Source organism: Xenopus laevis, chromosome 5S, assembly GCF_017654675.1.
Source record: "Xenopus laevis strain J_2021 chromosome 5S, Xenopus_laevis_v10.1, whole genome shotgun sequence".
Lineage (NCBI taxonomy): Eukaryota > Metazoa > Chordata > Amphibia > Anura > Pipidae > Xenopus > Xenopus laevis.
This window is the reverse complement of record NC_054380.1, coordinates 55,853,868-55,876,607: the sequence shown is the minus strand read 5'-3', so window position 1 is coordinate 55,876,607 and position 22,740 is coordinate 55,853,868. Positions and strand designations below refer to the sequence as shown.

General features: G+C 38.6%; 1 protein-coding gene across 1 annotated transcript in view; it reads left to right on the top strand.

The window, feature by feature from the left end:
- The first annotated feature begins 6,593 nt into the window (after positions 1 to 6,593).
- Positions 6,594 to 22,740, top strand: part of hdac2.S (histone deacetylase 2 S homeolog) — a 28,965-nt gene continuing 12,818 nt past the window's right edge. The window contains 9 exon segments of the mRNA NM_001090542.1: positions 6,594 to 6,788; positions 14,033 to 14,145; positions 14,240 to 14,357; positions 16,150 to 16,224; positions 16,952 to 17,090; positions 18,941 to 19,082; positions 19,592 to 19,684; positions 19,787 to 19,895; positions 22,093 to 22,233. Coding sequence (NP_001084011.1) covers positions 6,737 to 6,788; positions 14,033 to 14,145; positions 14,240 to 14,357; positions 16,150 to 16,224; positions 16,952 to 17,090; positions 18,941 to 19,082; positions 19,592 to 19,684; positions 19,787 to 19,895; positions 22,093 to 22,233 — 982 coding nt within the window. The 5' untranslated portion in view covers positions 6,594 to 6,736.

The window sequence follows — 22,740 nt, the reverse complement described above, 5'->3', positions numbered from 1 at the left end:
AGGAGGCATGGGTGGAAGAAAGACCAATGCAAATCTGTGCACTTACATACTATAACATACTAAAAGTTACTTTAAGGTGAACCTGCCCCTTTAATGTGAAGAGTATAAAATATAAATTGCATTTTGATTGTAATTATGCCCCTGTGCTGTGCCACCTTAATCATGTACTGGAATCTGGTTAATGCAGAGGAAAGCATTCCCTTACAGAAGAAAATCTAAGATCCAGAAGATGGCACCCATGAGCTCTGCTACACTACTCTGCATAAATAAATGAGCATGCTGTCCAGGGCACTTTCTGGATTGATGCTTGTGTAGAAAGCAGGAAGGGGAGACTATCTAGGGTAGTAGATGGGTTTTTCTTATTGGGGGGGTAGTTCTCCTTTACGGGATACTCATATAGAAATATAACATAAAACATCTGCCTTGAAGCATTGGGGGTCTTAGTTACATTATTACTGAGTTACATAGTTAAATCAGGTTGAAAAAAGACAAAATCCATCAAGTTCAACCCCTCCAAATGAAAACCCAGCATCCATACAAACACTCCTCCATACTTTTTACACATAAATGATACTGTATATATCCATATCTATACTAACTATAGAGTTTAGTATCACAATAGCTTTGAAATTATGTCTGTCCAAGAAATCATCCAAGCCACTCTTAGGGCAGAGAAACACGTGGAGATTCGAGGAGATTCAGTCGTCCAGCAACAAATCGCCTCTTCTTCGGGCAGCTAATCTCCCCTAATTGCCTTCCCGCCGGCTAGAATCGAAATCTATTCATTTTCTGAAGTCTCACGAGCTCACGAGGAAAGTTCGGGCGACTTCGGAAAATGAATCGCTTCGAGTACCATCCCACCAGTGATATAGATTCTAGCCAGCAGGAACGCATTGTGAGGAGATTAGTCGCCAGAAGAACAGGTGATTTGTTGCTGGGTGACTAATCTCCCCCAAATAGCATTGTGTACCTCTACCCTTAAAGGCATTAACTGAATCAGCCATCACAACATCACCCGGCAGTGCATTCCACAACCTCACTGTCCTCACTGTGAAGAACCCCCTACGTTGCTTCAAATGAAAGTTCTTTTCTTCTAGTCTGAAGGGGTGGCCTCTGGTACGGTGATCCTTTTTATGGGTAAAAAGGTCCCCTGGTTTGATTCCAGCCAGAGCACCATTTTCCAAGTGTTTGTATTTTTTCCTCATGTCTGCTTGGGTTTTTAAAAGGGTACTCCTGTTTCCTCCCACACTCCAAAAACCAGTGGTGTAACTATAGCCACTCAGGCCAGGGTGCAGGATTTACTCCAGTGATCGGTTATAATTATATATAATGTCTGTAGATCTAAATACATAAATAATAGTAAAAAGTTATGAAATAATTTCATATCATATGAATTAGACTAAAAAAAGTAATTGTTTGTTGTTAACTTATCAACAATGTACAGTAACCCCTTTACAAAGTGCATATGGTATATGTGTGTGGGGTGTATTTGAGCAAGAATATTCAGGAAGTGTTTCACATGTAAGTGAACACTACAAAATAAATATCCCAGAAAAATAAAAGTATCCCTTAGGACCCATATCATTTTTACAATAAGTTGGAAGATGTTTTGATCAGGATCAGGGTGCAGTATGGAAAAACTACTGTACTTTCTAAGAAGATGGCAAGAAGAAAGAAGAGCTAAGCTAGACTGCAGTGCAGAGCTGCCATCTTGTGGATACAAATAATTTAAGTCCCATGTGAAAGGCACAAACATATTTCTAATTAAGTATGCTTAAAGTGACAGGGAGACAGGATTCTCTGTGACAGATCGACTGCTTTGATCCCATCTCAGAATGAATATGAGTTAGGTAATAATTCCTTCCAGGATAGTGGGGTGAAAAGTTACAGAGATGCTGTGCAAGAAACATCAAGATGAAGACTGAGGGAAGCTGTCAGCATGATACATCTATATTCTTTTTACATATTTTATATATTATACATATATTATATGTATTATTTAGCAGGCAGTCCCCTAGTGTATATATGCATAACTGGGGCCTAAAATACAGTTAGGAGGGGGATCTGTTTCATTATCTTGCTTAAATCTATGCCCCTTGGTGTTCAACCATGCCCAGTAGATGGCACTGTGCTAAAGTATAAAGCCCTGAGCAGTTATGTGCTCAGGGTCCATTTTGTGCAAGCCCTGGCCTGAGCAGACAGGCTGGGTAAAGTGGAACCTAGATAGGTCAGGTCTAGTAAGGATAGGCTACTCACCTTAAGAGGTCACTCTAGGGGGCAGATTCACTAAGCGCCAAATTTGCTCTAGCATCTGCTTTGCTTACATCGCAACACTTCGCCAGGCGTAAATTCGCCCAGACAACGCTAATTCACTAAAATCCGAAGTTGTGTTCAGGGCGTCAAACGCTGGCGAAGTTGTGCTAGCGTTACCGCACCAAGCAAAGCGAAGTTGCGCTAGCGTTGGCTAATTTGCATACGGCAGGAAGTTATAGTTCAATGGACGTACATGTTGCATCAAATACATTACACTACACAAGCCCGGGAAACCTTAAAATAAATAAAATAAAGTTGTTATATTGCCCTACACATGAGCCCAGTGTATAGTTTATGTGCCATATGTTAGGAAATGTAGGGGGGAAGCTGGTTACCCCAAAAAAAATTTACGCTATTTTAAGCCTATCACCCTAAAAAAGGAAAAGACGCTACCGTTTTTTGGGACTTAGAAAAAATTTCAACTATTTTTTGAGGAAGTCCTATCTACTATATTGCTATAATGGTCTGAGGTGCCGAAGGCAAGTCTTGCGCAAGAGGTAATGTTCAGTAAAATCTGCATCTTAGTGAATTCGCGTAGTTGCGTCCATTCGCCAGAGCGCAAATTTGGCAGGCGTTAGGGAGCGAAGTACCAATAGAGTCTATCTCCTTCGCTAGCGAAGTTTCACCGGTGACAGTTAGTAAATCGGCGGAGAACCGCAATGACTTCATGATGGGGAATTTTTGCCCTTTAACAAATTTACCCCTAGGAGTGACCGACAGGCTATTTAGCTGAGCAGCTTGAGGCTCTCCAAGGCTTGTGAGTGGGATTAAGATCACGGGTACTAATTGGCCAGAAGTAGGGACTAAGTGCTGTTAGTATAAATCTATCTATCGTATGATCCTGCTTGCTCTATATGTATCTTCCTTAGTGGATTATTCTGTTCAATAAATAACTTCTCCGGTTATAGGTTATAAGAACCACTGGTGCTCAATTATTGTACCCTGCACCATTTTACAGTTATACTACACCCTGCCTCCACACAGTTTGCGAGGGCTTACCCCTGAATAATTAAGGTCTCACCTGGAGCTCAGTATAGGGGTGAAGCCTATAGCTAGAGAATGGTGCACTCAAACTACTATAGCGCTACATATATATATATTGCATATATTATTGTGCACATTCCTATGCCCATGATGTTTAGCTAAATGTAGAATCTTAGTACATCAGATTTCAAATATAATATTGGGAGCAATCAAATCACCATGCTTTGTACCAGGCTCGCCATCATTAATAACGGGATGCCACTGGGACCTGATTTGGCCGCATGGTTATCCTGGCCTCTTAGTTTGTGGGGCCCTAATGAAGATAAATACCCTTTGCATGCACAACCCCTCCCCTGATCCCAATTATAACAAACTACACCCCTGATCCACCCTGGCCACTTTCCAATTATGCCATTCTCCACCCGTGATCCTCCAAAACCCCACTCATCTATCACAGCCACCCATAAAAGAAACCCACAAATCAAGCTTTTCAATCCTTGGGTCTCCCTCTGCCTAGGGTTGCCACCTGCAGTCGGCGCTTATGTGTGTTGTTGTGGACGCACCATAGGTAAGAATTGAGTGCGTCTGGGCCTGCACTTCCCTGCAGTCAAGCGGCTTTAAACGAAACACGGGAGCGCAGCCCAGAACGCTCATGTGGAAGAGCCGTTAGGCTGAGCCCCCTGTCCACTAAGTTAAATAGTGAATTATAAATTCACATTTTTAATGTGCTTTTAATACTTGTGTTTTACAGATATCTTATTGTTCTTGATAACATATGGATTTATAACAAGATGTGAGATAAGATATTCTGTAACACTGCAAGATTGTAACATCTTTGTATTTTTTTTAAAATGGTGATAAGCATTATAACAAAGTATAAATGATGATATGGCCAGCAGATGGTGTAATGCTTTCTGTCTATAAAAGGAAGTAATTATGTAGCAGTTGGTAAGTTTGAGAAAAGGCCAAACAAGGCCTGAAACGTCGCTGTATCCAGATTGTTGCCATGTATATCGAATAAATGCTTTTTATTTTAAACAAGAACCAGTGCCCCACCTATATATTATGCATAATACATTTCCCTGATTTTACATTTTCCTGTGTTTTACACCATTTTTTTCTGGTCCCCTGAAAAAACGTAAAATGTGGGTTCTACAATAACATGTTTATATACTGGATATACTTATATATTATATGTGTATACTGGAAGATGTAGCCCAGCAATACAAGGAGACATGTATACATTAAGGGGCAGATTTATCAAGGGTCAAATTTTGAATATGAAAAACCTCGAAAATCGAATTCAAAAAGACCAACCGAAATTAGATTAAAGGGTTTTTTTTTTGGCTAAATAGGTCCATTTTCTTTGTTTTTGATCGAATTCAAACCGTATGAATCGAAGTAATAGCACATTCAATCAAATTCGATTTGAAGTCCACCGATTGACTCCAAATAAGTTCTAGGAGGTCCCCCATAGGGCAGGTTTTAGATGGTGAATGGTCAAAGTTAATTTTTAAAGAAACAGTACATTATATATTTCGATATTCGAATTTTCAAATTTTTTTCAAATTCTAATTGAATTTGGACTATTCCCTAGTCAAAGTACACAAAAATTAGCTAGAAAATCAATTTTTTTAAGAGGCACATTTATCAAGTGTCGAAATTAAAATTCATGTGAGTTTTTTAAAACTCCCTTAAATTCAATTGATTTCAAATTCAACTTAGGGAAATTTATTAATAACATCATCCTGATGATGAAGGGTGAAACGTTGATGTTTGGTGGCTAAATAAAAGGGGATACTCCCCGACTACATTAATCAGAGTGTGTGCGGATCCGTCTTTCTATACACTTACGTTGCTAAGGGACCCGACCGGGTCTACGGAAGAAACGCACCACCAGTTGCAGGATTGGTGAACTACAGGTGTGCAGTAGGAGAAATTACATTACATTAATTGGATGAGACACATCTACACAAATGATGTCATAGGGGTGGGGTGTTGGAGTGAATTTAAGGACTAATTGGGCTCACGTGTGTAACCTGACGAAGGGAGGTGCAAACCCCCTGAAACGTTGTTCTGTACTTGGATTGGTAAAACTGGCTAAAATAAAAGATTATTTGCACAGCAAGAAGTGGTGAAGTACTTGCCTTTCCTGTGAAATCTCACTGGACCTCTCCCATTACTTATACAGCAATTTGGCAGGTTTTAGGTGGCAAATAGTTGAATTTGAATTCATGAAGGGCCAGAGTACGATAAATCTCAAAAATCAATTTTTTTTTTAAAGTCAAATTTGACAGTTCTGACTATAAAAATATATTTGAAAACCCTAATTTTCAATTCGACCCTTAATAAATCTGCTCCTATTTGTCGGCCTAGTGAGAATTTCAGCATGCATGGTGTAAAAAGTCAGGTACATTAAAGACAAGGGTTATATGCTGTATTGGTGTATGACAAACAACAGAATGTTTCTTTATTGGAGTGCAAAGGCTTGGATCAGGGCAGGCCTCAATGTAGCAGCTTGCACATGGGTTATGTTCCCCAACTGTGGCCTTTTGTATTTGTTCATATATGTACAGCAATATTATTTATTCCTCGTAAGTGGAATCAGTTCTGGACAAGCTTAACATTTATAACCCTCTCCATAAAAACCTTAAGGGCAGTTGAGGGGCTTCAGTGCAGGCTTCGGCCTAGGCCCAGCAGTGCCTTGAAAAGGCCCAGTTACTTCACACAGAGAGTAGGATTCCTTGACACGCAGACCCAATCTAACGCGCAATCCGGACTGCACCAACTGTACAGAGAAGGGGACGTACAGTGAAAGAGACTAGGAAGAGCCAGCAAGGAGCACGGGATCCACTCTCTTCATTCAGGTGTAGAATTTAGTTGTCTAGAGCTAAGAAAATGCAGTTCTCGAACATCCCAATGAGCATTATGATTGCAGTTGTTTCTTTACTAAAGCCCCTCCACCGATGAAATTATCGTCTCACCCGCAGCAGCGACCGGTTTCCGTTCTCTCGTGCAACCTATGTTTTGAGGCGACATTAGAACCTCCTACTTCAATAGCAAAGCCTGACCCCACCCGCCCAAAGCTGCCGCTATCTCCTCCCCACAGTCGCCTTCTAGGGTTCTACTGTCCACCCCCTTTCCGCCTAAACCGCCTTGTCAAAATAGAACCCACCTACTTTCTGTTTTACCTTCACTGAGGGTTCTTGACTCTATTTTCTTAGGCTCCTCCCACCCTGTCTACACCGTGTCTGTGTGAGCCTTATCGCGCCCCCGAGCCAAGCGGGAAAAAGTCTCATTAAGCACCGAATAACGGCACTCGTTTACTTCGTGCACCTTCCTTCAGCCCAGTCGGTGCCCCAGCCGGACCGCTTCCGCGTTTCCATAGCCCTCTTTCTTTTAGCGCGAGGGAAGCCCTTACACGGTTCCAGGGCTCTTCATGGCGTATACGCAGGGGGGTGCCAAGAAGAAGGTCTGCTACTATTATGATGGTAAGAAAGGGGCAGCTGTGGGGTAGTCGCCAGGCGGCACTTGGTCAGGGTGAAGTGGGCGTGTATAAATAGCGACTCCTACCCAGGCCCCCGGCGCATCATTGTCCGATATGATTTATCCTCGCGGGCGACTCATTTGTGCTCCCCACCCCACGGGTTTTCTTTTGCATGAGCAGGTACCTACGGGGCCTGAGGCTGACAGGCCTACCCGATGTCCCTGCCCTCAAGGCTCGGACAAGCGCAAGTGCTATTTCGTGGTGACAGCGAGATGGGGGCCAGGGGAGGAGCTAGTGACTATCTGGGGTTCTGCTGTTGTTTGGGGACATCTTTAGTGATACGTTATGTCCGACGTGTGGGGTTTCTGTGCAGGAGCTTCGGGTTGATCTGCCCATTATTTTATTGTTTTTCAGCATCACTTGGATGGAGGAAATAGGGTGAAGGGGTGCAGATATATTTGAATGGGCAAAGGCCACCTGGTCACCCATCTCCTTTTGTTCTAAAACTACTAGCTAACTGGAGGTGTACTTGAACTATAGTTAGGGGCAGGGCCGCCATCAGGGGGGGACTAGGGGGACAGTTGTCCCGGGCCCCGTGATTTTTTGGTCTTAGGGGGGCCCAGACGCTGTACTCACGCTGTAGCCGGGCCCCCACTGCTGTCAGGAAGCTGCAGAATCGTGTAGGGAGGGCAGAGCTTCTTCTACACGTCTTTCACCTCTCCAGCGTTTAAACTATTGGTAGTTTTCCCTAGAGCCGCATGGTGATTGGATAAGCCTATCCAATCCCTGTGTAGATCTACCGGGACTACTAAGCACTATAGCTCCGCCCACCCTACCCGATGCAGCTCATTGAGAGCAGGGGAGGGGACTTAATGTTTTTTGTTTTTTTTTAGTTTCTTGAACCCCTGGCCACTAATGTTTTTATTAAATATATTCTACGGGGCCCCTGACCACCAATATTTTAGTAAAACTTTTACGGGGGCTCTCTGTCATCACCGTTTTTTTTTTAATTTATTGGGGCGCCCTGACCACTAATGAATTTTTTTAACTTATAGGGGGTCCCTGACTACCAATGATTTTTTTTAACTTATAGGGGGGCCCTGACCACCAATTAATTCTTTTAAACTTATAGGGGGGGCCTGACCACCAATGATTTTTTTTAACTTATAGGGGAGCCCTGACCACTAATTTTTTTTTTTAAACTTATAGGGGGGTCCCTGACCACTAATGAATTTTTTTTAACTTGTAGGGGGGCCCTGACCACAAATGTTTTTTGGGGGGCGGGGCTTGGGGCAGGATTTGGGGTGGGCGGGGACCAGGGGGCCCAGAAAATGTTGCCGTATGGGGCCCCGTGATTTCTGATGGCGGCCCTGGTTAGGGGTTACCAGTTTGGGTGTCTGTGGGTTATACCCACAGTTTAAAGTAGTGGCCAAAGATTTGTCCACTTTTGAGAATCTGCCTCCAGTGTCGTACTGGCCCACTGGGATACCAGGGAAACTCCCGGTGGGCCCAGTTGTCAGTGGGCCCTCTTGCTTCTAACCATTTGGCCTATATCATGGTCATTCCCTATTTCTTTAATAATGGAAGAATAGAGTATAGTATGTAGAGATAAAAGACTAGGAGAATAAAGAGGTTGAGTGAAGAGAGGAGGAATAATAGTTTGGAAAGTGGGCCCACAGTTTAAGGTTTTCTGGTGGGCCCCTGGCATCCCAGTCTGCCTCTGAAAAATGACTTAATTCCAAAGGTTGTGGGACCCTAGTAACATCTAGTTACACTAGAAGCTGCTGTACATGTAATTCCTGTGCCTAAATCTTTGACACGTACCCCTGCCGGGACACATATTAATCGAAAACAGTATGAGAGGAAAATTAGCAGAAAATGTATCTGTACATAAGATCAGGAGCTTTGTCCCAGAATATCTTACAGTTTGTCCTTTATAAATTCTGGGCTCTTGGGCTACACAAAGCAGTTGAATGACTGAAGGTGAGATATGGGGAGGAACAGAATAGACCTCTAACTTGTAGCATCTACTTGCTAGGGAAAGGTGGTGATTATAACTTGCTCTCATGCGCAACAAATACTAAATACTGCACACTGTACATAGGGGCAAATTCACTAACCTGCGGAGTTGCGCCAGCGCAGGCTTCGTCGCACTTCACCAGGCGAAGTTTTGCCAGGGCGCCGCTAATTCACTAAAATCCGAAGTTGCGCTCAGGGAGGTGAAAGGTAGCGAAGTTGCGCTAGCGTTAATTCGTCAAGGAAAGCGCAGTTACACTAGCGATACCTAATTTGCATACGGCACCAAGTTAAAGTACAATGGACGTATATGTATCAGCAAATACATTACACTACACAAGCCTACGAAAGCTTCATAAAATAAAATAGAGGTGTTATATTGCCCTACACATGTGGCCACTGTATAGTTTAGGTGCCATATGTTAGGAAATGTAGGGGGGAAGGAGGGTACCCCAAAAAAAATGTATGATCTTTTTCAGGCTATCGCCCTTAAAAAAGGAAAAGGCAACCAGAGTGGATCACATCATTCCTTGTCCAATCTTTCGGCTATTATTTCTGACTCCCTAGATTTATATAAGCAAATATGGGAACCTAGGGAAAATTTTAAGAAAACTCAACCTTAATATTACTAATGTAAGTTTATCTGTGGAAAAAGTAGAAAATAGGCTTAACCACATGAATGGTCTGGTTGGAACTTGTCTGGTCTTCGTACCTCCAATGTGAGGGTTTGATGGGAGTATGAAGGTTTTTTTATAACAAATGATTTGAAACTGTCAGGTTTGCTATGGTTGGTATCCATTTTGTATATGTATTTTTTTTTTTAGGTAACCTTTTATTTTTATTTTACATTTTGTTTGTGTATATTGCTATATTTCACAACGTGATATTGTTCTTGATACAATTTCTGTATACCACTATTATATTTCATGTGACTTTTTGAAAAATTCAAAATAAAATGAATTAAAAAAGAAAAGACGCCAGCGTTTTTAGGGACTTAGAAAAAATTTCAACTTTTTTTGAAGCAATCCCTATCTACTCTATTGCACTTCGCCTGGTCTGAGGTGGCGAAGGCAAGTCTGGCGTAAGAGGTAATGTTCAGTAAAATGCGCAAGTTAGTGAATTACCGTAGTTACGTCCCTTCGTCATAGTGCACTTCACCTGGCGTAAGGGTGCGAAGTAGCGATAGAGTGGGTCCACTTCGCTAGCGAATTTACGCCAGCACTCGTTAGTAAATCGGCGAAGTAACGAAATGACGTCACTCTGGCGAATTTGCGCTAGCATTAGGCGCTTCGAATTTGCCCCATAGTTTTTCTTATACATATCTGCTCAGGAAAGAAATAAAAATATGGGTGTATAATTGCAACAAATTATATTAATGTCTTATTGAACGGGATCATGTCTTGATATCTGCCCAACAACTTTCTTCATTGTTAAACAGGTGGTTCATCTTCAAATTTAGTATGTTATGGAATGGCTAATTGAAAGCAACTTTTCAATTGGCTTTCATTATTTCTTTATATTTTTTGAATTTTTTTTTTAGTTTTTGAATTATTTGCCTTCTTCTGACTCTTCACAGCTTTCAAATGGGGGTCACTGACCCCATCGAAAAAGCAAATATGATTCTATTCATACTTCAGTATTCTGGAATCTAGTAACCAGAATGCTGAAATTGCAAACTGTAAAGATTTTAAATAAAATGCTAAATAACTCAAAAACTACATATAATAAAAAGTCAAAACCAATTGCAAATCGCTATCCACATCATACTAAAAGCTAATTTAAAGGTGGACAACAAATTTAATATTAGGTACTTCAAATATTTTGCTGAAGGAGTCTAACCTTCTGCAGGTCTCTGGCTATAAAAACTCACTCTTTTACCCTCAGTCTTTCTAGTCTTGTGAATTCCCTTTTGGGTACACTAATGAAAGATAGGTTGCGTGGAACAATTTGGCAATATTTATGTGGACTAGATACATTGATACAGTCTCAAAAATATCAAATGGATTTACAGTAAGTAGCCACGGAACACTGACTGACACACTAAACACACACAGGAACAAACTTCACTGGCGATGTTGCCCATAGTAACTAATCTGATCTTTACTTTTGTTTTCTAATTTGTAGGTGACTGTTCAAATCTAATTCTTAATTGTTTGCTATGGGCAACATTACTGGTTATGTTTGTCTCCAATGTTAAATATGCCCTAACCATTTAGTATCAACAGGGCACAAATGAAATAAATATAACTAAAACTAGAATAGCACAATCAACAATTAGTCCTAAACCATAACAGTTGGTTCAAATCTCTAACATTCTCTAACTGTGAGGCTGGACTGGGAATGGAATTCTCTTGGGGATCTGGTGTGTATTGGGTAAGAAATAGGTATGGCTCAAGTTCATCTGAAATATAATTGTTTTTCTCTTCTGTAATATTTACTTGTGAAATTGTTAGGATCCAGGACCATTTTTTTAAAATAACTCCACTATTGCACTCTGCTCAGTTGTGTTTTATTAGCTGAGCAAGTATCTGCATTTGTCCGTGCATTTTTGTTTTATTTTTCGTTTTTATTTATGGTTTATGTTGGCAACTCTTGACTTTCTATTTGAGTGATAAGAAATGAAATAAATACGAATACCTCTAATACCTTGATGAAATTGGAGTTTTCCAGACAATTGGCATGGGAAAAAAAATCAAAAAACGCTGAATTGATTATATATGGTAAGATCAGTGCAGCTCCCATTGACTTCTATAGGACATCGACAACTGTAACCTGACAAAATTTTGTATTCAAGGTTTTCATGATTTTTACACCTTCAAACAACTAGTTATTTTCAAGCAGATCATCAGAAATAATGAGTTTTTCCAATTACTTTCTATTTCCTATGTGTCACCATTTTTCTCATATTGAAGTGTAAAGTGTAATTTTTCACCTTGTAAAGCAGCTCTGGGAGGGGGGTCGCCGACCCTGTAAACTGTTCTAAATTGATACATTTAGTTGATACTGTACATTTCTTATCTTTGTCCCTGCTGAGTAGACTGTCTGGGTTTCATTACAGGCAGCTGTTAGTATTGATACAATAGTTGCTATTCCAAAGATGCTGCTTAGAAATGTATCAACTAAATGTTGCTCAAGAGCAGTTGGAGCAATTTCGCAAACCAGGAAATTGCTCCAACTGTGCATGCGCCGACACGCCGGTCTCGTTCTCAGATTACCGAAGACCCGGAAGATGGCTGCCGTGAACTCCGATTCCTGAATCTGCACTTAGGGGGTAAGTAAAAAGTTAGGGGCATTTGCCCGGGATAGCAGCTAGGCTGGGGGAGGAGGGAGGGGGTTCTATGTGGGGTAAGGGGGTAGGGTTTTTTTTTAATAAGGGGTTTGTTTCTACTTTAAGTAAAAGCCTTTGTAAAGCTTCTAAGTGGGCTGTAGATTTGTTTTCATTATGCTCAAATGAACAGGAAGGAGAATGTCCTGTTCAGAGCAAGAAGTAAAATAAATCCGTAGTTGGCCTATTAGGAAATATATGTTCAGCACAAACTCTATTTATCAAATTAATGTTGAAAGAGGGAATATATACCTTTAAAGGGGCATTTATGCAAGGGTCATACGGCTCCAAGCAACCCAGTAGCAGATTCTTTGCCACTAAAGGGAACTCCTTGGCAGGCATACATACTCGCTGCTAAAGATATATTCATGACATAATTATATTCATGGTGAAGGCAGAGAGTTTCAGGAAAATTAATAAGTCAATTAAAAGCTGTTGACAGTTTCTCTCTCCCTTTAATGTTATTGGCAAGTGCAGCAACTTGTTCAGCTACCCTTGTGGAAATAATCTTGTATTGTAGTATTCTGCATGTTACTTAGTCATATAAAGTTGGTTCATTCTATCTGTTGAACTTTCAAAAGCTCTCGCTTGGTTTCTAACATTGTGTGAGTTCAACAAAACTATTCCATAACAAAACCAGTAATTGGTAATACAGATTATAATGTCAATATGCGGATTTGTGGTTTGGTATCAAAAATATGTTTATAATGTATCTATAAGATCTTTAAAGGTAGTCCTGTTAAGTTTTGTACCCATAGTGAGCATGCAACCATATAATGGATCTTTCTGTAATTTGGATCTTTTACTAGAAAATCATGTAAACATTAAATAAACTCAATAGGCTGGTTTTGCTTCCAATAAGGATTCATTATATCTTAGTTTTGACCAAGTGCAATGAACTTTTATTAATACAGAGAAAAAGGAAATCATTTTAATTTTTTGAATATTTGGATACAATGGAGTCTATGGGAGGCAACCTTTCCGTAATTTGGAACTTTCTGGATAACGGGCTTCCGGATAACAGATCCCATACCTGTACTATAAAAAGTAAAAAAAACATTGAAAAGATGCTAAGAATAGAGCATTCTGTGACATACTAAATTTAACTTAAAGGTGAACAACCCCTCTAAATTCACGATTAGAGATGTATAAACAAGGCCAGAATGCAGAAAAATCCAGCAAACATGTAAAAACACCTGTGCATAAGGGCTTTAAAGCCCAATGTCCAGAAATATAAATGAATTTTAAAGTATTTTGCAGCTAATGACTATAGCATGCAACTGGCTAGTTGACAATATCTAATGTAAACATGAAATATTATGAACTAATCTAGTAACTGATCTATAATGTAAGATGTTTAACATTTCACAAAATGTGTTAAGTGTATGAATGTGCATAATGCATGGATTTCCATGATCCATCATTATTGGATTTATCTAAATGCCGAATCCAGTATGTGGCCCAAATTAATTAATAATTAACAATTATTTGGAAATTCGAATATAATACAAAATATTGAAAAATGGCCTAAATTATTAAATGAAACATTTTAGCATTTGGTTGTTCAGAACTTCAAAATCATAAGGGTTTAGATTTTGTTTATCAGAACAATTGGTATTTGGTCAGATCCTGCAAAAACTACTTTGATTTGGGCATTTCCTAGCCAAATCGTGGATCTGGTATATCCCTAATGTGATGTGACTTTTCTTGTGCATTGCGATTAGTTTCCAAGTTACCAAATGTTGTCAATTCAATGTTACTATTTATCTAAAACACTAATTGCAATTACATGGTTTAGTCCTGTAAAGACTGTCCTAGACTGATTTTAAATGCATTTCAGTATTTTTCATTTAATTGGTGTATCTTACAATGATTTTTTTATACAACTATTTATATTGCTTTTTTAGGTGATATTGGAAATTACTACTATGGCCAAGGGCATCCAATGAAGCCTCACAGAATCCGCATGACCCATAATTTGCTGCTGAACTATGGCCTTTATAGAAAAATGGAAATCTATGTGAGTTTGTATATGCACTTCGTACTTTTCCCCTTTACTTTCCTTTAGTAAGTGTATTGATATAACTGTACATCTTTTTTTTTTTTTTTTTAAGAGACCTCACAAGGCAACAGCTGAAGAGATGACCAAGTATCACAGTGATGAATATATAAAATTTCTTCGATCAATACGACCAGACAATATGTCTGAATACAGCAAACAAATGCAGAGGTGTACGTCTCTTATATATTATTAAACACTTGTAGTTTCATTCATGTTTAAACGTCCCTCCTGTTCTACAGTTTGGATTCCTGCAGTTGTCTGAGTTATTACTCTTGATGGCTTCCTACAAATATTGTCTGTTGAACTTTACCTACAGAATTGTCCATTATTTAGAACTGCCCTCAGAATTGACCTTCACCATCTTAAAATTTCAAATATGCATATTTTTTTTTAAAAGAAAGCATCTTTTTATTTTGTATACATGCATACATACAAACAAAGGCCTTCTGCATAAAATCAAGCAGAAGAGGATTAAATAATTACAGTATTCAATTGTAAACCGAAAGGTACCCTGTATCTAACGTAAATAGAAAACAAATATGTTTTCATAATTAGGAAATTTACATATGGCTGCAGAACACAAGTCTACAAGCTCATAATATCAACATATCATGTTCTATAAGATTTAAGACATAATAGGCAGACCATTTAAAAGGGTGGTTCAATTTGATGGTAACTTTTATTATGTTATAGAATGGCCAATTCTAAGCAACTTTTCAATTTGTTTTCATAGTTTTATAGTTATTTGCCTTTTTCTTCTGACTCTTTGCAGCTTTCAAATGGTCGTCGACTCCCTTATAAAAACAAATGCTCTGTAAGGCTACAAATGTATTGTTATTGTTGCTTTTTATTACTGATACTTCTATTCAGACCCTCTTCTATTCATATTCCATTCTGTTATTAAAATCAATGCATGGTTACTAGGGTAATTTGGACCCTAGTTACCAGATTGCTTAAGATGCAAATTGAAGAGCTGCTGAGTAAAAAGCTAAATAAACCACAAATAATAAAAAAACATAAACAAATTGTCTCAGAATATCACTCTCTACATCATACTAAAAGTTATCTCAAAGGTGAACGACCCCTTTAATAACATTCTATGTTCATACCAGTACATTCCCTGAAAACACTGTCTTGGAGCTATATAACTTTCCCAAGTATCAAAGAACTTTTTCACCTGGGTTTATTTCTTTCTTTAACAATGCTTCTACCCTGTCCATGTTAAATACAAAAGTTAATTTGGAGAGAAATAGGGAGAGGGTTGCTGGTTTCAAAAGAAACACTGCATTTCTTTTTTTCTTTTGGGTACACATGGGCATTGTGTACACATGGGCTTCTGTATCAGACTTCCTGCCTTCAGCTTAAACCTCCTTGCCCCAGGCAATGAGCATGTTCAGTTTGCTCCTCTTCTCTGCTGTAATCTGAGCCCAGAGCTAAGTGAGCAGGAAGCGATGTCACACCAAGCTAATACTGCAGCTGCTATCAGAGAGCTTCTAGAGCCTTTTTCTCAGGTATGGTAAAACATTCTACAGAATAAATATAGCATTCTAGCTTGCACTATTGCAGCTAATCTATTGGCAATAAAATGCCTCTGTAGCTTTCCTTTAAGGGAATTCAATTAATCTGATGATTGTGTTGGTTAAATTGAAAGTCTATTCTGTCTTCACAAGTTCATTTTCATTCTCAAAATATTGATTACCATTAGACAATGGTGTAAAAACATCATGGGGTAATAGCATTACCAAGCCCAGTTTAAAAAAAATTTTTGTTAGAGTTGGCCAATGATGTTATCTTGTACAGCTATAAACTTTGATTATTCATTTATTTTGGGACAGATTCTTAAATTATTACATGTCTGATTTGATACCCATTATATTGTCCCCAGTGTAGTGCGCATTAGACATTGTAATTTACTGGCTTTTATTATAATGAAGTATATAAAAAACATTTTTTTCCCTTCAGTTAATGTGGGTGAAGACTGCCCTGTGTTTGATGGTCTCTTTGAGTTTTGTCAGCTGTCTACTGGTGGGTCTGTAGGTAAGAAAAAATACATTAATATCTATATATATACACACACACACACATTTTAGTATCTGCATCTGGTATGCAGAAAATCTAATTTAAAGGGGACCTGTCGCACAAAACAATTATCCCAAATACTATTTTATGACATTGGTCAAGCAAAAGAAACTTTAATTACACTATATCAATTTTTTGAATCTTGTTTTGTTCGGTCTGGGAACTCATAATTATAGCAAGAAGGCAGGCGCCACTTTGTGGACACACGACATGTTTCGAGTCACACGGACCCTTTCTCAAGACACTTGAGAAAGGGTCCATGTGACTCGAAACATGTCGTGTGTACAATAAAGCACTAACGTAGCAGAGCTCTGCAGTCTATGGCATCCTTTCACTATTCTTCTGATGTTAATTGAGGTCTATACAGTGTGACCTTTGGAAGGAGTGCCTACTATTGCAATGATTGGGGATATGATGATAATTCGTTTGTTGGAGACTTTGTGGACACTGTTATTAATTCAAGCCTTGCATCATCTCAAAATCTTGTTTATGCACCAGAATGGGAAAAAGGACTTTTATTATACAGCTTTTTATGTTGGGGTGACAGGTCCTCTTTAAGGTAGCTCAGCTGAAGAGTAGGATGTTGAGTTTCTTTACTGGAAAAAATGCATAAGATGGTGGTAAGTCAATGTGTGGACCATTACAGTCTATTTTAAATATGTTCATTCTTTCTTCTCATCAAAAGCTGGTGCTGTAAAACTCAACCGCCAACAAACAGATATGGCTGTTAACTGGGCAGGAGGCCTTCATCATGCTAAGAAATCAGAAGCATCTGGATTCTGTTATGTTAATGATATTGTTCTTGGAATCCTTGAACTTTTGAAGTAAGCTATTAAAAGATGTTTTTTCCTTGAAAGAAGGGATGGGTGATTGGGATTACTTTATCATCTCAGATTGGGATTATTTAATCATCTCTGAGGTACAGTAGTCATGCAACAGTAAAGGTCCATGCATTTGAAGATGCTCTCATAATTTTCCATTATGATTTTCATCAAATGAATAGGACAACAAAACTGTATACATCATGAGAAAACATATTCTGTATGTGTCTCCTGTGATTTAGTATGTGTAATTTTCGACATCTATCTTTAGTATTTCATACTGTCGTAATCATAATATAAAAATTAGTGAGCATGGTCTGTATGTAACTTTTGGTTCCACTTGTTTCCTTAAAACCAAAAACCAATAAAGTAAACTTACTAGAGTATCCTTGTAAATGGGTAAATAATAATGGTTGCAAGCTTTTATTAAATAACCAGTGCCCTGCATTTTTAAGAAAAAGGGATGCTGTATCTATACTGGGTTTAAAAGGATTAGATGGTCTCTTAGCCCATAAGAAATTGGATTTTATCTGTTTGAAATAACCTAGCCATGGTGAAAGATCTAATTATTTCCACTGTTCTTCATAAATTCCAAAACTCTGTTACATATTTAATCCCTTCAACTAAGCCCCTGAAAGAAGATCTATTATTGTTATTATTATTACAAATTTTTGGTGGGTTTTATATATTTTGTAAATGAAATGTAATTGAAAGCAGTGTTTGTTTATCCCTTTCTGCTCTCTGGTTCTGACAATGGCAGGTCTTTTAATCAGCTTACATTCAACCTTGCTTTGAGAACCAGATTTAGGAGTGCAGTGAATGTAAACAACCAGACAAATAGGGGCAAATTTACTTATGGTCGAATATTGAGGGTTAATTAACGCTCGATATTCGACTGCCGAATGGAAATCCTTCGACTTCGAATATCGACCTAAAAATTGTTCCAAAGCCTATGGGGACCTTCCCCATAGGCTAACATTGACTTCGGTAAGTTTTAGGTGGCGAACTAGGGGGTCAAAGTTTTTTTTAAAGAGACAGTACTTCGACTATCGAATGGTCGAATAGTCGAACAATTTTTAGTTCGAATCATTCGATTCAAAGTCATGGTCGAAGTAGCCAAAAAAAACATTCGAAATTCAACGTTTTTTTTTATTCTATTCCTTCACTCGAACTAAGTAAATGGACCCCATAGTGTTTTTTAAACCAATAAAATGTGTAATGAAAGTGTTTTTGGAAGGATGCTTAGTGTTACATTTCTTTAATTATGCATATATTGTATATGGGTGGAAGACCCCTTTAAAGTAATTTATTAATGTAATCACTGTTGAAAGCTGAATCTGAAACCATGTAGCAGAAGTCAGACCTGGAATAACGGTGGCCATACCCTATAAGATCCACTTGTTTGGAGAGGTTGCTAAATGAGCGGATCTTTCTCGCAATATGCACACCAAAGGCAGGACAGTATCGGGCTAATCCGATCGTTTGGTCCTATGGCCAAATGGTTGGATTACAATGATGCAGTTGTTGATGCAGTCCTCTACTGTCAGCATAGTTGGCCCAAGGGCTACAATATTGGACAAGCTGATATCACCTAGCCTAGGGTGGGCATATTAGGGAAAGATCCATTTGTTTGGTGACTTTTCCAAATTTCTAAATGTATATAGCCATCTTAACTGCACTTGTCCCATTTAGCGCCTATGTGCTCTTACTGTAAATTTGAATGTAATTCCATTCTAGTGTGACACCAACTGTCTAGCATATTAGTGTGCGAATGTCAGAATTTTTGCATGGTTAAACAATTTAAAATTTTGATTTCTGTTGCAAACAGAAGCTTGCTAATGATTTTGTCTTAGGTATCACCAAAGAGTGTTATATATTGATATTGATATCCATCATGGTGATGGTGTTGAAGAGGCATTTTATACCACCGATCGTGTCATGACCGTGTCATTTCACAAGTATGGTGAATACTTTCCTGGCACTGGAGATCTTCGGGTAAGGATGGGAATTTTCATTTTCTATTTTTACTAATATGTTACATTTCTGTGACTATTTGTTATGGTATGTGGTAAGTTGTATGCAGTTCATGATATATTTAAATGAAATATGACCAGTGATACTACTAATTGTTCTAATATTTTCAAATAAAAGAAGACCAGAAGACCAGACAACAAATTTAACACCAGTCAATCACAGAAGTTTTTGGTGATTATGCTAAAACGTTTCTGTTGGTTGCAGGATAGGGGTGAATAGTGAATATTTATGAGATTCTCCTATTTTAGTTCAGTCATTCAAAGCATGCCTTGTTAACTCAAAGCTTTACTGTATAAAAGTATGCATTTTCAAAAAATTAATCTCTTGCTTCTGAAAGGCGAACCAACCCTGTTAGTGTTATAGAATTCATAAATCTATTTATTTATTTTATTTATTTATTTATTTTTTAAAAAAAACTATTTTCTGGTACAAATAATATATACTTCATTTATGTCTTCTCATCACCATAGGATATTGGTGCTGGAAAAGGTAAATATTATGCTGTCAATTTTCCAATGAGGGATGGGATTGATGATGAGTCTTATGGACAAATCTTTAAACCAGTAAGTATTAATGTTCTCTGGCTTCAGATTATTTTTCTTTTGGTACTTTATGGTTTTTTTTACCAGTACTAATTTGTTTATCACATCTTTTTCACAATACAGATAATCTCTAAGGTAATGGAGATGTATCAGCCCAGCGCAGTTGTTCTACAGTGTGGTGCAGACTCTCTTTCTGGTGACCGTCTTGGATGCTTTAATCTGACTGTTAAAGGTATGAAACCTTTAATGATTATTTTGATGAAAATTTATTTAACATAACAATATGACATATATACAGTATATCTCTATCTGTATATCTATCTATTTATCTATCTGAACCTCTGCTTCACAGACCTGTAATTCATTTTATTGTGGCATCATAACTTCCAATAAAGAGACTCACTCTGTGTTCAATGCCCTGCTGTTTTCTCTCAGCAAAATAATCTGCCTTTGAATTTCAACAGTGATCTCTGTCACAGGGTGGTTATACTATTTACTGTGGAGCTCAGAATACTAGCTATCAATACAGTCCTTTGACAGGGGTACTGATAGGCACAGCAGTATAGATCATGAGCCAATCAGGAGCACAGCAACAGTTGATTTGCTCCTTTTGCTCCTTCTATTTCATATTTTGTCAAACTACCCAAACATGGTGGGGCATTCACGAAAGTGCCTGGGGCCCCACAGAGACTTAGAGAGGAGATTCCGACTAGAAGTAAGGAAAAGAGACAGGATAGGGATCTGCCTTTGTACTTAAAGTAGAACTAGGTCTATTAAAGGGGATATATACATTCATTTTCATAATTTTTTTTTTAGCAATTTATGATAAAACCCTAAGATTTTGTAAGATATTTACAGTTGTTGTATATGGTACCAGATTACGCTATCATAGATTAAAACTGTGAATCTATAAAATGTACTAAAATGATTGTCTATTTAACTGGCATGGAGAGCGAAAAAGTGCTGTAGTGATCTATGAAATATTGCTTACCTTCAAGATATATTTATAGACATGCCACTATGTAGCATGATGCTTAAATAAAGCAGGCAAAATAATAGAATTGCTTCTTAGGATGCTGGCAACGGCTTCTGCATTTTTGCACACACTGAGCCAGCTTCCGTTCCATAAGAAAACATTATTTTATGGCTTATCATGAGAAATCATGGACAAGATTCAATTTGAGGAGAAAATGTGGAATTCAATTTAGCGATTTAATTTTTAGTGGTGCGTGAGATTATTTGCTTCTGTGGCACATGTAACTCACTTTATTTGTTTTGATGATTTGTAAGTATCCTTGAGGTCAGCATCTAGATAGCAGCCCAGAGCGCCTTACTATCTATGGCTAGTACTGAGTTTAAGGAGTTGTTCACCTTCCAAACACTTTTTTCAATTCAGTTGTTTTTAGATTGTTCCCCAGAAATAATGGGGGTCATTTATCAACACTGGGCACATTTGCCCATGGGCAGTAACCCATGGCAACCAATCAGATTGCTGCATTCATTGTTCTACTTGCAGCTGGCTTTTAAAAGCTAATCGCTGATTGGTTGCTATAGGTAACTTCCCATGGGCAAATTTGCCCAGTGTTGATAAATGAGCCCAATTAATGACTTTTTTCAATTACTTTCCATTATTTCATTTTTACGGTTTTTCCAAAATCTAATTTAAAGTTGAATGTCCCTGTCTGGTGTTTTGAGTCTGACAGCTCAGTAATTCAGGTGCACACTCTAAACTGTTACAATTTTGCAACATTTTTGATACATTTCTCAGGAACATCTCTTGAGTATTAGCAACTATTATATCAATACGAACAGCTGCCTGTAATGAAACCCAGAGATTCTGCTCAGCAGGACAAAGATAATAAATGTATCAACTAAATATGTCAATTTAGAACAGTTTATAGGGTCGACGACCCACCCCCCCTCCCAGAGCTGCTTCAGAAGGAGAAAAATGACAATTTACACTTCAATATTAGAATAACGGTGACACATAGAAAATAGAAAGTCATTGGAAAAAGTCGTTATTTCTGGTGATCTATCTGAAAACAACTAGAAGTTGAACCACCCCTTTATGTATGAAATAAGTTCAGAATTCTTCTCCGCTGTTTTATGAGGGACTAACTATATAGCTTTATATACATATACAATATATACTGTATTGCAGATTTTTCAGACTGGAGTTACAGGTGACAGTTTTTTTGCAGAGTCGTTCACCCCCCCCCCCCAAAAGGCAGAAATTATAGGAAAAGATTTTAGTCGGAATACTCTATTAATGCATTTCCCTGTGGTGGAATGGATAAAAGCATAAGCACCCAGGATAAAACACTTATGTGTAAAAGCCACACATTTAAAAAAACATTAACTAGTGCCTTTTATATGCATGGTATTATTAACGTTCCTTGAAACTATGGTGTCCAAAAATGTTTCCACAGGTCACGCAAAGTGTGTGGAAGTGGTAAAGACATTTAATTTGCCTTTGTTGATGCTTGGAGGAGGTGGATATACTATACGTAATGTTGCTCGATGCTGGACATATGAGACTGCTGTTGCACTGGACTGTGAAATCCCAAATGGTATGTATGGATATTTCTAATTTGTTTAATTTTGCAATATGTGCAATAGTACACCTATTAACCCTTTAAATGCCACAGATCGTAGAATCTACGTTCTGTGGCAAAGGTACTTGAAATGCCACAGAACGTAGATTCTACGTTCTGCAGCACTTCCGGGTTCAGGAGCGGAGGAGCGGCTGTTAGAGCCGCTCGCTCCGTTCCTGCTCGATCCCCTGCCCCTAGGCAACGAGCAGAGCAGGGGATCGAGTGGCCCCTGGGGCGCGATCGCCCAGGGGCCCAAAAACAGCAGCAGGCACGTGTTACTTACGTGTCCTGCTGCTGCAGCCTGCACCGGATCGTCGATCTCCGCCCCCACAGCACACAGACAGGAACCACGAGGCAGATGTCTTCCAGGGGCTCTTCCTGATCGCCTGCAACAGTCTCCAGCGATTTTTTCAGGTTAGTGCAACAATTACACACACAAACACACCAACACACACCTATTACAGTAATACACACTTAGATTCA